At 43.1% G+C, this 16,489-nt stretch overlaps 1 protein-coding gene across 1 annotated transcript; it reads left to right on the top strand.

The window, feature by feature from the left end:
* The first annotated feature begins 8,061 nt into the window (after window positions 1–8,061).
* LOC109887701 (ovarian cancer G-protein coupled receptor 1-like) lies at window positions 8,062–12,272 on the top strand. The gene is made up of 3 exons (XM_031818336.1): window positions 8,062–8,096; window positions 10,065–10,118; window positions 10,561–12,272. Exon 3 carries the CDS (start codon window positions 10,652–10,654, stop codon window positions 11,507–11,509), a length of 858 nt encoding a protein of 285 aa, XP_031674196.1. The 5' UTR covers window positions 8,062–8,096; window positions 10,065–10,118; window positions 10,561–10,651; the 3' UTR covers window positions 11,510–12,272.
* The last annotated feature ends 4,217 nt before the right edge of the window (window positions 12,273–16,489 follow it).

Genomic DNA, 16,489 nt, shown 5'->3' with positions numbered 1-16,489 from the left:
GTCAGGTAGTCCTGAGGCAAGGTCCCAGGGCTCAGGTCCTCCGAGAGAGAGAAACAAAGAAAGAGAGAAAGAGAGAATTAGAGAGAGCATACTTATATTCACACAGGACACCTGATAAGACAGGAGAATTACTCCAGATATAACAGACTAACTCTAGCCCCCCGGCACATAAACTACTGCAACTAAAATCCACTTCAATCAGTGTAGATGAATGGGAGGAGACAGGTTAAAAGATGTTTAAGTCTTGAGACAATTGTGGCATGGATTATATATGTGTGCCATTCAGAGGGCGAATGGGCAAGTGCCTTTGTGGCACTGGTTTGTGTCAAGAACTGCAATGCTGCTGGGTTTTTTCACGCTCAAGAGTTTCCTGTTTGTTTCAAGAATAGTCCACCACCCAAAGGACATCCAGCCAACTGGACACAACTGTGGGAAACATTGGAGTCAACATGGGCCAGCATCCCTGTGGAACGCTTTCGACACCTTGTAGAGTCCACGCCCCGATAGTGCTGAATCGAGCCCACTCTCCCTGCGGTCCTGACAGTGACTCCTCGGGAACCTCCCTAGCTCCTGGTTCATCCTCTCCACCTGCCCATTGGACTGAGGCCGGTACCTGGAAGTGAGGCTGACTGTGACCCTGAGCTTCTCTATAAAGGCTTTCCACACCCGTAATGTGAATTGGGGGTCATGGACAGAGACAATGTCCTCCGGAATGCCATAATGCCAGAAGACCTGCTGGAACAGTGCCTCAGTGACCTGGAGAAAAGTAGGGAGACCAGAGAGAGGGATTAAACAACAGGATTTAGAACATCTATCCACAACCGTCAAAATGGTGGTGAAACCGTCAGAGGAGGGGAGATCAGTAACAAAGTCAATGGATAGATGAGACCAGGGACACAGAGGCTCGGGAAGGGGAAGGAGTTTCCCTGTTGGAGCGTTCCGTGAGGATTTGGTTTGGGCACATAGGGAACAGGAGTTGAAGTAGCGAGTGACATCCAGTATTTCTCAGAGATGGATTGTGGGTAGTGACATCCTGCACTGTGGGCCACCAGTATTTCTCAGAGATGGATTGTGGGTAGTGACATCCTGCACTGTGGGCCACCAGTATTTCTCAGAGATGGATTGTGGGTAGTGACATCCTGCACTGTGGGCCACCAGTATTTCTCAGAGATGGATTGTGGGTAGTGACATCCTGCACTGTGGGCCACCAGTATTTCTCAGAGATGGATTGTGGGTAGTGACATCCTGCACTGTGGGCCACCAGTATTTCTCAGAGATGGATTGTGGGTAGTGACATCCTGCACTGTGGGCCACCAGTATTTCTCAGAGATGGATTGTGGGTAGTGACATCCTGCACTGTGGGCCACCAGTATTTCTCAGAGATGGATTGTGGGTAGTGACATCCTGCACTGTGGGCCACCAGTATTTCTCAGAGATGGATTGTGGGTAGTGTGAGAAATACCTGATGTCCAGCCACGACAGCTGTGTGTGCCCAGGTAAGCAGCGGGTCCCTTATCCCCGTGGGAACGTAGATGCGCTCGGGAGGACAGTTAGCAGGTGCGGGCTCCCTCTCCAGAGCCTGGCGGATGTCCACATCTACGTCCCAGACTACAGGAGCTACGACTCGGGAGGATGGGAAAATAGGTGCATTCTGGGACAGGACCCTCTCCCAAATTGTAGCGATGTGACAGGACATCGGCCTTGGTGGTCTTAGAACCTGGGCGATAGATCAGCGTGAAGTCAAATCTTGTGAAGAAAAGGGCCCACCTTTTTTTTTTAACATCGACGGGGTTGTAGAGGAGCGGGTCGAGAGCTTCAAGTTCCTTGGTGTCCACATCACCAACAAACCATCATGGTCTAAACACACCAAGACAGTCGTGAAGAGGACACATCACCAACAGACCATCATGGTTCAAACACACCAAGAAGGTTGTGAAGAGGGCACGACCACGCCTTTTCCCCATCAGGAAACTGAAAAGATTTGGCAAAGTTCTACAGCTGCACCATCGAGAGCATCCTCACCGGTTGCATCACCGCCTGGTATGGTAACTGCTCGGCATACGAACGTAAGGCGCTACAGAGGGTGGTGCGTACGGCCCAGTACATCACTGGGGCCAACCTTCCTGCCATCCAGGACCTCAACCCAGGCGTTGTCAGAGGAAGGCCCAAAATATTGTCAAAGACTCCAGTCACCCAAGTCAAAGACTGTTCTCTCTACTACCACCATAAGACTGCAGAACAATTAACAATTGTTTTTACCCTGCTGCCACTCGCTGTTTATCATCTATGAATAGTCACTTTAGCCCTACCTACATGTTCAAATTGCTTCCATTAACCTGTACCCCCGCACATCGACTCGGTACCTGTACCCCCTCGCATTGACTCGGTACCTGTACCCCCGCACATCGACTCGGTACCTGTACCCCCACACATTGACTCAGTACCTGTACCCCCACACATTAACTCGGTACCTGTACCCCCACACATTGACTCGGTACCTGTACCCCCACACATTAACTCGGTACCTGTACCCCCACACATTGACTCAGTACCTGTACCCCCGCGCATCGACTCTGTACCTGTACCCCCACACATTAACTCGGTACCTGTACCCCCTGTATGTTGCCTCATTATTGTGTTACTTTAGTTTATTCAGTAAATATTTGCAGTGTTGGTTAAGGGCTTGTGAGGAAGCATTTCACTGTAAGGTCTGTATACCACCTCTACCTTGTCACAACACAACTGATTGGTTCAAACGCATTAAGAAGGACAGAAATTCCACAAATTAACTTTTAACAAGGCACACCTGTCAATTGAAATGCATTCCAGGTGACTACCTCATGAAGCTGGTTGAGAGAATGCCAAGAGGGTGCAAAGCTGTCGTCAAGGCAAAAGGTGGCTACTTTGAAGAATCTCAAATATAAAATATTTATTTACAACTTTTTTGTTGTTGGTCATTACATGATTCTATATGTGTTCTTTCATAGTTTTGATGTCTTCCATATTATTCTACAATGTAGAAAATAGTAAAAATGAAGAAAAACCCCTGAATGAGTAGGTGTGTCCAAACTTTTGACTGGTTCTGTATGTAACCCCACAATTTCAACATTAGTGACAAGGAAGACATTTTTCTGAAGTATTTGCACAATATTTGGTTTGTTGCATTTGTGTGTGGTGGAGGACTGTTATCACGTTTCATCATTCATTCCCTCACCAACTTCAAACATCAGCTATCTGAGCAGCTAACCGATCGCTGCAGCTGTACATAGTCTATTGGTAAATAGCCCACCCTTTTCACCTACCTCATCCCCGTACTGTTTTTATTTATTTACTTTTCTGCTCTTCTGCACACCAATATCTCTACCTGTACATGACCATCTGATCTTTTATCACTCCAGTGTTAATCTGCAAAATTGTAATTATTTGCCTACCTCCTCATGCCTTTTGCACACATTGTATATAGACCCCCCCTTCGTTTTCTACTGTGTTATTGACTTGTTAATTGTTTACTCCATGTGTAACTCTTTGTTGTATGCTCACACTGCTATGCTTTATCTTGGCCAGGTCGCAGTTGCAAATGAGAACTTGTTCTCAACTAGCCTACCTGGTTAAATAAAGGTGTTCTCAACTAGCCTACCTGGTTAAATAAAGGTGTTCTCAACTAGCCTACCTGGTTAAATAAAGGTGTTCTCAACTAGCCTACCTGGTTAAATAAAGGTGTTCTCAACTAGCCTACCTGGTTAAATAAAGGTGTTCTCAACTAGCCTACCTGGTTAAATAAAGGTGTTCTCAACTAGCCTACCTGGTTAAATAAAGGTGAAATAAAAAATAAATAAAAAATTGTCTCAACATATTGGTTTTAAGTCTGATGGACCTAGACATTGTGACTGACCTATAAAAGTATGGTGGAATATCACTAGTAAGTGTGTTTTATTCTCCAGTAGCTGCCTGTACTCCAGCACATCAAGTCTGTGAATATAACACTAACAGCTTCTTCATGTTCACCTTGTCAGCTCGGGGGATCCAATCTTGCAATCGTACAGTTAACCTGTCCAACGCAATAACAACCTGCCTCTCTCTCGTTGCACTCCACAAGGAGACTGCCTGTTACGAGAATGCAGTAAGCCAAGGTAAGTTGCTAGCTAGCATTAAACTTATCTTATAAAAAACAATCAATCAATAATCACTAGTTAACTACACATGGTTGATGATATTACTAGATATTATCTAGCGTGTTCTACGTTGCATATAATCTGACTGAGCATACAAGCGTACAAGTATCTAAGTATCTGACTGAGCAGTGGTAGGCAGAGGCAGGCCCGTAAACACTCATTCAAACAGAACTTTTGTGCGTTTTGCCAGCAGCTCTTCCTTGTGTGTCAAGCATTGCGCTGTTTATGACTTTAAGCCTATCAACTCCCGAGATGAGTTGATAGGCTTAAACCGAAGTGAAATGGCTAGCTAGATAGCGCACGCTAATTGTCGTTGTGTTGCTGGTTCGAGCCCAGGGAGGAGCGAGGAGCGGGATGGAAGCTATACTGTTACACTGGCAATACTAAAGTGCCTATAAGAACATCCAATAGTCAAAGGTTAATGAGATACAAATGGTTTAGAGGGAAATAGTCCTATAATTCCTATAATAACTACAACCTACAACTTCTTACCTGGGAATATTGAAGACTCATGTTAAAAGGAACCACCAGCTTTCATATCTTCTCATGTTCTGAGCAAGGAACTGAAACGTTAGCTTTCTTACATAGCACATATTGCACTTTTACTTTCTTCTCCAACACTCTGTTTTTACATTACTTAAACCAAATTGAATATGTTTCATTATTTATTTGAGGCTAAATTGATTTTATTGATGTAATATATTAAGTAAGGGAATACCGCCCTGAAATGGACAAAAATGAATGGGAAGTCATTGGCACTGGACAAACCATATACACGGTGTCCAATACCACTCAATTCGGCGTCGTTTCGTTCAAAGTTGATTGCAAAATGCCATATGGCAAATGCCAGGTGTAACACTTTAAAAATCCAACAGGTGGCGAGTGCGCTCCACCGTGGTTTTTCATATTGCAAATGTAACACAAGTCAACATCCAAAAGTACAATTTTGAAAAAGTGAGAAAAAAAATCTAAAACTTATCACCTCCTTAAAAAAGTGTTTTCTGGGCCGTTTTTGGAAATTCTTTAGATTTTTTTTGTGTAAGAACTGTATCAACATACTTTTGTCCAATTTTATTATCATTATTTTTTAATTATTTTTTTAACTTGTGCATAAGGAATATGTTTTCTCCACTTGCAATATGATTTCATAGGAAGTCAAAAGTCAAAAATAGCAAACATTTTGAAAAAACTTCACACCCTTAAAAAAGTGCTCTCTGGACCGTTTTTCGAAAATTCTTCCGAATTTTGTGTTAATTACACATGTATAAGAACTGTATCAACATACTTTAGTCATATTTTATTATCATCATTTTTTAAAATGTATTTTAACTTGTGCATAAGGCATGTGTTTTGTCCATTTGCAATATGATTTTATAAGAAGTCAAAGGTCGAAAATGTGAACTTTTTTCCAAAAACATATCACCCCCTTATAAAAGTGCTTTCTGGACCGTTTTTTGAAATTCTTAAAATTTTTGTCAATTACCCATGTGTAAGAACTGTAGAATATACTTTTGTCAACTTTTATTATCATTTTTTTTTTGATGTCGTGCATTTGCAATATGTTTCAATGGGCATTTACCATCACGAATTTGGCATGCTCACAAATCCTGCAGGAATGCGAAATTGACTGCCCCGATGAACTCGAGATGGCTGGGCAGTGATTCTGGTTCCTCTTCATCACTCGTTAGGGTTGATTTCAGAATGTCACTTTGGTGATGGTACCTCACTGTTTAAACATATTGCAAATGGACAAAAGTCACCAGCAAGTCACCGTCCATCAGTCAATATCATTCTGACACCAAACCGATACAAACTGACACCAAACCCACTTTTTCCAACTCGTTTAGAAGCCAACTATCACATACTTCAGAGCTGGCCCAAAATTCACAACGTCTTCTGTTCAAACCATAATAAAAACGGAAAACACGTAGTTACGTTCTAGCTGCGGGTCCAGTTCTGACATTGTGTCTAGGCCTATGTGAGGCGACCTCGAATCCCAAGTTTCGGCTCGATAGGTCATTTGGTGCCCGAGCAAGACCCTAATTGGTGCTGAAAATCCACTTTTTTCCTTGAATGAGCTATCGGACAGAAACGTTGGGGTCCATCTATATGGGCAGAGGCGGTCGCAATGCACCTAGTCTTGTGACTCTGGGACATTTCTAAATGTCGTCATTTTCGTGATGCAAAAATGAATTGAAGTTATTGCAAATGTACGAGGCTGTTTCTCGGTCCGAGAACCTTCTAGAGCCACGTAACTCACCACGCACTATCGAACTGAGGTCTAGAACAGGTTTCTAAAGTTTCAGAACTCTAGGTCTGACGGTTCTTTAACTTCTTGTGACTATCAAACCCGGATCCGGGAGCGTAATCATAGCCTCAAACTAATTAGCATAACGCAGCGGACATAAATCTTCCTACAAAATCTTCCATTTCATGAAAATCACAAATGAAATATATTGAGACACAGCTTAGCCTTTTGTTAATCACACTCTCATCTCAGATTTTCAAAATATGCTTTACAGCCAACGCTAGACAAGCATTTGTGTAAGTTTATCATGGCATAATGCTATGCTAGGCTCTGCTGGCAGCAGGCAACATTTTCACGAAAATAAGAAAAGCAATCAAATTAAATAATTTACCTTTGAAGAACTTCGGATGTTTTCACTCAGGAGACTCCCAGTTAGATAGCAAATGTTCCTTTTTTCCCAAAATATAATTTTTGTTGGCGAAATAGCTCCCGTTTGTTCGTCACGTTTGGCTAAGAAATCGACCGGAAAATGCGGTCACTACAACGCCGAACTGTTTTCCAAATTAGCTCCATAATATCGACAGAAACATGGCAAACATTGTTTAGAATCAATCCTCAAGTTGTTTTTCATATAACAATTCGATAATATACCCGTCGGGACAATTGGTTTCTCATAAGAAGCGATTGGAAAAATGGCTACTTGTGTACTTTACGCAAGATTTTCTGCGGGAGCAATCATGTGACCACTTGCTAAATGTGGTCCCTTACGGCTATTCTTCAACATAAATGCGTAAAAAGACGTCACAATGATGTAGACACCTTGGGGAATACGTAGAAAATGTAAGCTCATTCGTAGCTCATTCACAGCCATATAAGGAGTCATTGGCATGAGGCGGTTTCACTTCCTGATTGGATTTTTATCTGGGTTTCGCCTGTAACATCAGTTCTGTTGCACTCACAGACAATATCTTTGCGTCAAAGTGTTTTCTATCCAAAGCTGTCAATTATATGCATAGTCGAGCATCTTTTCGTGACAAAATATCTTGTTTAAAACGAGAATATGGAAATGCCATTGCAGGCTCTGTGTGTCTTTAAGCACCACACTTTGTCACTCCATCCTTGCTGTGTGTGTGTGTGAGAGAGCTTTTCTTTGACATCTGTTGGGAGAAATGACTGACTTACAGTTCATGGGGGTTGCCTAATCACACATATGAAGTTTTGAAACGATCTGACCTTTTTAACCCTTGGAAACAGCACCTATGACATCATTTTAAGGCACGTCCGGTTTACACAGGAAGCTGAAAGCGACCTCTAATGCGTATTATAAGATGTGTGCATGAAGTGTATTATGTTACAGGTCAGAGGTCGAATCGAAGAAGAAACTTAGTGTGGAATGGATTAGGTCCGGGATCAGATGTCATATTCCTGTTGTCACTCTGAAATACATGGAAGTAGAAACTTAGTGTGGAATGGATTAGGTCCGGGATCTTTTAACCACTGGTAGTAATGTCATGTGATCTCCCTGACCAATCAGCTATCGAAGACTGACAAATGCTACAGTAACACAAATTGTGCAATGACTTTTGACATCCTGGAGTGCTGGACTTCCTCTCTCACAGTATTTAAGGCTCAGACGTCCATGCTGCATTGTCACTGGGTGTGCACCGTGAGTATCTGTGAGTATCTGTGCTGTATCTGTGCTGTATCTGTGCTGTATCTGTGAGTATCTGTGAGTATCTGTGCTGTATCTGTGAGTATCTGTGAGTATCTGTGAGTATCTGTGTGCACCGTGAGTATCTGTGAGTATCTGTGAGTATCTGTGCTGTATCTGTGCTGTATCTGTGAGTATCTGTGTGCACCGTGAGTATCTGTTAGTATCTGTGAGTATCTGTGAGTATCTGTGAGTATCTGTGCTGTATCTGTGCTGTATCTGTGAGTATCTGTGTGCACCGTGAGTATCTGTGAGTATCTGTGAGTATCTGTGTGCACCGTGAGTATCTGTGAGTATCTGTGAGTATCTGTGTGCACCGTGAGTATCTGTGCTGTATCTGTGAGTATCTGTGTGCACCGTGAGTATCTGTGAGTATCTGTGAGTATCTGTGTGCACCGTGAGTATCTGTGAGTATCTGTGCTGTATCTGTGAGTATCTGTGAGTATCTGTGAGTATCTGTGAGTATCTGTGCTGTATCTGTGAGTATCTGTGAGTATCTGTGAGTATCTGTGCTGTATCTGTGAGTATCTGTGAGTATCTGTGAGTATCTTGTGCTGTATCTGTGCTGTATCTGTGAGTATCTGTGAGTATCTGTGCTGTATCTGTGCTGTATCTGTGAGTATCTGTGCTGTATCTGTGCTGTATCTGTGAGTATCTGTGAGTATCTGTGAGTATCTGTGCTGTATCTGTGAGTATCTGTGCTGTATCTGTGAGTATCTGTGAGTATCTGTGCTGTATCTGTGCTGTATCTGTGAGTATCTGTGCTGTATCTGTGAGTATCTGTGCTGTATCTGTGCTGTATCTGTGAGTATCTGTGCTGTATCTGTGCTGTATCTGTGAGTATCTGTGAGTATCTGTGCTGTATCTGTGAGTATCTGTGCTGTATCTGTGAGTATCTGTGCTGTATCTGTGCTGTATCTGTGCTGTATCTGTGAGTATCTGTGCTGTATCTGTGAGTATCTGTGCTGTATCTGTGCTGTATCTGTGAGTATCTGTGCTGTATCTGTGAGTATCTGTGCTGTATCTGTGAGTATCAGTGCTGTATCTGTGAGTATCTATGAGTATCTGTGAGTATCTGTGAGTATATGTGCTGTATCTGTGAGTATCTGTGAGTATCTGTGAGTATCTGTGCTGTATCTGTGCTGTATCTGTGAGTATCTGTGCTGTATCTGTGAGTATCTGTGCTGTATCTGTGAGTATCAGTGCTGTATCTGTGAGTATCTGTGCTGTATCTGTGAGTATCTGTGCTGTATCTGTGAGTATCTATGAGTATCTGTGAGTATATGTGCTGTATCTGTGAGTAACTGAGTATCTATGAGTATCTGTGAGTATCTATGAGTATCTATGAGTATCTATGAGTATCTGAGAGTATCTGTGCTGTATCTGTGAGTATCTATGAGCATCTGTGAGTATCTGTGAGTATATGTGCTGTATCTGTGAGTAACTGTGAGTATCTATGAGTATCTATGAGTATATATGAGTATCTATGAGTATCTGTGAGTATCTATGAGTATCTATGAGTATCTATGAGTATCTGTGAGTATCTATGAGTATCTATGAGTATCTATGAGTATCTGAGAGTATCTGTGCTGTATCTGTGAGTATCTATGAGCATCTGTGAGTATCTGTGAGTATATGTGCTGTATCTGTGAGTAACTGTGAGTATCTATGAGTATCTATGAGTATCTGTGAGTATCTATGAGTATCTATGAGTATCTATGAGTATCTATGAGTATCTGAGAGTATCTGTGCTGTATCTGTGAGTATCTATGAGCATCTGTGAGTATCTGTGAGTATCTGTGAGTATCTATGAGTATCTATGAGTATCTATGAGTATCTGTGAGTATCTGAGAGTATCTGTGCTGTATCTGTATCTGTGCTGTAAGAAAAAATGGCATGTTTCTAACTTGCATTTCCACTTCCTGATAATTAGTTGATTTGATAGGCGCCACAAGACGAACGCCAGTTAATCTAATTGAACCACCAGGTAAGACTGTAGATTCCACATGGTTGCTAAACGGCTATTGGAACTGTTCTTGTGCTTCACGCGTTAGACACTGAAATACACAGTGATGACTTTGTTTTTCTTAGTTTTTTCTATTTTATGATATTCATTAAAACACGTAGTAATGGCTCAATTGATTAGTTAATTGCATAAAAATAGATGTTTTAAGGTAAGAATGTAACTGTCTATAGGCATTGCACTTTGACAGGTCTATTTGGTGTTACATGTTCAGTTTTACTAAAAATACACAGAACGTAGAACTATATTGAGCATCCTGTTTCTTTAGACAGGAAATGCTTTTAGATTTAGAGTAAAGATGCATAATTGAGGTCAAAACGAGACCTGTTTTAAAGAATCATGACTGGGATCTTAGATGTTATAGAGTAAAACACCAGCTATTTCACTTTTTTTATCTGGGTGTAAGGCGCACAACAGGAAAATATTAAGGACCTTGAACTTGGAATCTGAAGAACCCTGCCATTCACTAGTTCCTGCAACAACAAGCACCATCAAGGATGGCTGGAGAAAACCTCTACAATGTTACGGACGACATCCCATCCACTTGGATCATCATTGAAACCGTCGTACAGTGGACAACATTCACCATTGGTTTTCCTCTGATCTGTCTGTCCATTTATGCCATGTACTTCCTGATCAGAGCTGATCACATCGCTCCAGTCTATGTTATCAACCTTCTTATTGCAGATCTCATTCAGATCTGCATGAGGCCGTTCAACCTGTCTGGTACCTGGAAAACTATTGTAATTTTGATAGATTTCTTTGGTATTAGTGCAAGCATTAGTTTCATGGTATGTGTTGCTCTGGAGAGATATCTTGTGATTGCATTTCCTCTCTGGTACCGTTTTCGCCGTAACATCAAATACTCGCTCATAATCTCCTCCATTATCTGGGTTATCCCTTTCATCCAAATCTGCATGTTGCACCTCACACCGACTCTCAGGATTACATTTATTCTGTTTGCAGTTAACCTCCTCATACCCTTTCCATTGCTCGTATTCTTCCTCGTGGGCACGTTGAAAGCTCTGTCCGTCTCCATCTCTGTGCCAGCTGTCGAACAGAGACGGATTATTGGTACCCTGGCCCTTGTGCTGGGCAATTACACAGTCCTGTTCCTACCCCTCATCATACAATATCTGATATCAGGGGTAACAGGCCGAGAAAATGTAGAGATTGGGACACTCTTTGAGAGATTCAGCCCCCTTGTGGATCCCCTACTCTATGTGTTCATGAGAAAGGGAGCTAAGGACACTCTGGCCTTCCCCTGCTTCGGCAAGCTCATGGGTGACGAGGAGCAGAGTCAGGTCACCAACACTATGACCATGACTGATAGTGTAGTAGAAGGCTCCAGGTAGGACAGATGCAGGGTAATGGACTGTCTCTGTATGATTCACTATGTATAACTCCTATCAACTCCTTGTTCAAATTATCGGATCGAAACGAAGCTTTAACAGTGTGTTCTTTTCTTTGTTAAAATTATACCTTTACGGGCCTCCCGAGTGGCGCAGTGGTCTAAGGCACTGTATCGCAGTGCTTTCGCCGTCACTACAGACCCGGGTTTGATTCCAGGCTGTGCCATAACCGGCCGCGACCGGGAGTCCCAAGTTGCGGCACACAATTTTCCCAGCATTAGGGGAGGGTTTGGCCAGGGGGGGGATTTACTTGGCTCATCGCGCTCTAGCGACTCCTTGTGGCGGCCCGGGCGCCTGCAGGCTGACTTTGGTTGCCAGTGGACGGTGTTTCCTCCGACACATTGGTGCAGCTGGCTTCCAGGTTAAGCATGCGGGTGTTAAGGAGTGCGGTTTGGCTGGTCATGTTTCGGAGGATGCATGACTCAACCTTTGCTGCAACTCCCCAACGGGCTCGGGGGAGGGAATGAGACAAGATCGCAATTGGACGAAATTGGGGAGGAAAAAAAGGGGTTAAAAAAATGTATTGTTTTATTGTTGTCGTTAAAATGTGAAGAGTACATGCCTTGCTTTTTTATATACAATACATGACATACTGTATTGTACACAGCCCTATTCTGCATTGCACTGTCTGTGTTGGGTTGTATTGCAGCTTTTCAGAAAAATATGGACTTCTTTCCTTCAATAAACTGATCATGTGGATATTTGAGATCGCTCTTTCTCCTCTTTTGTTCCCATTCTCTCCCCGGAGTCTCTTTAAAAAAAGAGGACACTGAAAGTGGTCAGAGTTAGAGCCAGTTTATTCAGATCCCAATATGACTACAAGTACATTCACAATACAACCTACAAGCCCATGTCTGTAGTACCTAATGAAATTTGAGTTCAGTTTGAGTTCACCGTACATTGGGCCTACATGTCATTACATAGGAGGGTGTAATATAACATGTCATTACATAGGAGGGTGTAATATAACATGTCATTACATCGGCAGGCAGTCAGAAGTCAGAAGTCTGGCTGCAGGCTCTCGATGGTACAGTCAGAAGTCTGGCTGCAGGCTCTCTATGGTACAGTCATGTTACAGAGGCTGCAGTCACAGCTCAGAGCCACAGGGTAGGTGACACAAGGGTCCACCCAGGGGGGACAGTCAGGTAGGCGGATCGTTTCATAGGGAACGTCCCGGTAGGTGCACACATGCAGGTACACGGTGGAAAACCGGCTCCTGGTAATCCACAGGAGGGAAATGGTGATCAATGTTTTCATGCATTAGGGTTGTTTCTAGTGTTTGATACGCAATTATGAAGAACACGGGTGACAATTTAAGGAAGTTGTGGTCTTCTAAATAAGACAATACTAACCCACTGTATAGCACATTCAGATGATACTAACCCACTAACCCACTGTAGAGCACATTCAGATGATACTAACCCACTGTAGAGCACATTCAGATGGTAATAAACCACTGTAGAGCACATTCAGACAATACTAACCCACTAACCCACTGTGTAGCACATTCAGATGATACTAAACCACTGTATAGCACATTCAGATGATACTAACCCACTAACCCACTGTGTAGCACATTCAGATGGTACTAACCCACTAACCCACTGTGTAGCACATTCAGATGGTACTAACCCACTGTGTAGCACATTCAGATGGTACTAACCCACTAACCCACTGTGTAGCACATTCAGATGGTACTAACCCACTAACCCACTGTAGAGCACATTCAGATGATACTAAACCACTGTGTAGCACATTCAGATGATACTAAACCACTGTGTAGCACATTCAGATGATACTAAACCACTGTAGAGCACATTCAGATGATACTAACCCACTGTGTAGCACATTCAGATGATACTAACCCACTGTGTAGCACATTCAGATGATACTAACCCACTGTGTAGCACATTCAGATGGTACTAACCCACTAACCCACTGTGTAGCACATTCAGATGGTACTAACCCACTAACCCACTGTAGAGCACATTCAGATGATACTAAACCACTGTGTAGCACATTCAGATGATACTAACCCACTGTGTAGCACATTCAGATGATACTAACCCACTGTGTAGCACATTCAGATGATACTAACCCACTGTGTAGCACATTCAGATGATACTAACCCACTGTGTAGCACATTCAGATGATACTAACCCACTGTGTAGCACATTCAGATGATACTAAACCACTGTGTAGCACATTCAGATGATACTAACCCACTGTAGAGCACATTCAGATGATACTAACCCACTGTGTAGCACATTCAGATGATACTAACCCACTGTGTTCATTGTACCTTGGTGACGCATTGGCCAGGGCAGATAGGGGTTTGAATGACTAGGCACGTTGGGGCAGCCTTCCTTCTCCAGAGACACAGTGTGGTTGATGGGCTGACAGGGCTGCGTGAGAGACCCCTCAACAGGTTCCAGGAGAACGCACAGGAACAGGAAGATCAGGAGAACGCACAGGAACAGGGAGATCAGGAGAACGCACAGGAACAGGGAGATCAGGAGAACGCACAGGAACAGGGAGATCAGGAGAACGCACAGGAACAGGGAGATCAGGAGAACGCACAGGAACAGGGAGATCAGGAGAACGCACAGGAACAGGGAGATCAGGAGAACGCACAGGAACAGGGAGATCAGGAGAACGCACAGGAACAGGGAGATCAGGAGAACGCACAGGAACAGGGAGATCAGGAGAACGCACAGGAACAGGGAGATCAGGAGAACGCACAGGAACAGGGAGATCAGGAGAACGCACAGGAACAGGGACATCAGGAGAAAGCACAGGAACAGGGAGATCAGGAGAACGCACATGAACAGGGAGATCAGGAGAACGCACAGGAACAGGAAGATCAGGAGAACGCACAGGAACAGGGAGATCAGGAGAACGCACAGGAACAGGGAGATCAGGAGAACGCACAGGAACAGGGAGATCAGGAGAACGCACAGGAACAGGGAGATCAGGAGAACGCACAGGAACAGGGAGATCAGGAGAACGCACAGGAACAGGGAGATCAGGAGAACGCACAGGAACAGGGAGATCAGGAGAACGCACAGGAACAGGGAGATCAAGATGCCTACACACGAACACCTAACATCCTGAAAGAGAGCCTAAGTGAAAACAAATGATTTTCTCTGGCATTAGAAATGGTACAGTGTAAATTGCTTATTATGTGCGAATAGTTGTAATAACTATTTATTTATTTTTATTTTTTTATTTTACCTTTATTTAACCAGGTAGGCTAGTTGAGAACACCTTTATTTAACCAGGTAGGCTAGTTGAGAACAAGTTCTCATTTACAATTGCGACCTGGCCAAGATAAAGCAAAGCAGTTCGACAGATAAAACGACACAGAGTTACACATGGAGTAAAAACAAACATACAGTCAATAATGCAGTATAAACAAGTCTATATACAATGTGAGCAAATGAGGTGAGAAGGGAGGTAAAGGCAAAAAAGGCCAAGATGGCAAAGTAAATACAATATAGCAAGTAAAATACTGGAATGGTAGTTTTGCAATGGAAGAATGTGCAAAGTAGAAATAAAAAAATAATGGGGTGCAAAGGAGCAAAATAAATAAATAAATAAAAATTAAATACAGTTGGGAAAGAGGTAGTTGTTTGGGCTAAATTATAGGTGGGCTATGTACAGGTGCAGTAATCTGTGAGCTGCTCTGACAGTTGGTGCTTAAAGCTAGTGAGGGAGATAAGTGTTTCCAGTTTCAGAGATTTTTGTAGTTCGTTCCAGTCATTGGCAGCAGAGAACTGGAAGGAGAGGCGGCCAAAGAAAGAATTGGTTTTGGGGGTGACTAGAGAGATATACCTGCTGGAGCGTGTGCTACAGGTGGGAGATGCTATGGTGACCAGCGAGCTGAGATAAGGGGGGACTTTACCTAGCAGGGTCTTGTAGATGAACTATATATAACAGAAGTCTGATCAATAGAGACGGGTTTACCTGAAGGACTCAGTCTGATCAATAGAGACGGGTTTACCTGAAGGACTCAGTCTGATCAATAGAGATGGGTTTACCTGAAGGACTCAGTCTGATCAATAGAGATGGGTTTACCTGAAGGACTCAGTCTGATCAATAGAGATGGGTTTACCTGAAGGACTCAGTCTGATCAATAGAGACGGGTTTACCTGAAGGACTCAGTCTGATCAATAGAGATGGGTTTACCTGAAGGACTCAGTCTGATCAATAGAGATGGGTTTACCTGAAGGACTCAGTCTGATCAATAGAGATGGGTTTACCTGAAGGACTCAGTCTGATCAATAGAGATGGGTTTACCTGAAGGACTCAGTCTGATCAATAGAGATGGGTTTACCTGAAGGACTCAGTCTGATCAATAGAGATTGGTTTACCTGAAGGACTCAGTCTGATCAATAGAGACGGGTTTACCTGAAGGACTCAGTCTGATCAATAGAGACGGGTTTACCTGAAGGACTCAGTCTGATCAATAGAGACGGGTTTACCTGAAGGACTCAGTCTGATCAATAGAGATGGGTTTACCTGAAGGACTCAGTCTGATCAATAGAGACGGGTTTACCTGAAGGACTCAGTCTGATCAATAGAGACGGGTTTACCTGAAGGACTCAGTCTGATCAATAGAGACGGGTTTACCTGAAGGACTCAGTCTGATCAAGAGATGGGTTTACCTGAAGGACTCAGTCTGATCAATAGAGATGGGTTTACCTGAAGGACTCAGTCTGATCAAGAGATGGGTTTACCTGAAGGACTCAGTCTGATCAAGAGATGGGTTTACCTGAAGGACTCAGTCTGATCAATAGAGATGGGTTTACCTGAAGGACTCAGTCTGATCAATAGAGATGGGTTTACCTGAAGGACTCAGTCTGATCAATAGAGATGGGTTTACCTGAAGGACTCAGTCTGATCAATAGAGATGGGTTTACC

The sequence above is a fragment of the Oncorhynchus kisutch genome, unplaced genomic scaffold (assembly GCF_002021735.2).
Source record: "Oncorhynchus kisutch isolate 150728-3 unplaced genomic scaffold, Okis_V2 scaffold1341, whole genome shotgun sequence".
Taxonomy (NCBI): Eukaryota; Metazoa; Chordata; class Actinopteri; order Salmoniformes; family Salmonidae; genus Oncorhynchus; species Oncorhynchus kisutch.
The sequence above is the reverse complement of the archived record's forward strand: the minus strand, read 5'-3'. Positions and strand labels throughout refer to the sequence as shown.

Excerpts from the sequence above, each read along its gene's own strand:
- LOC109887701 (XM_031818336.1), top strand. The coding sequence starts at position 10,652 with ATGGCTGGAGAAAACCTCTACAATGTTACGGACGACATCCCATCCACT.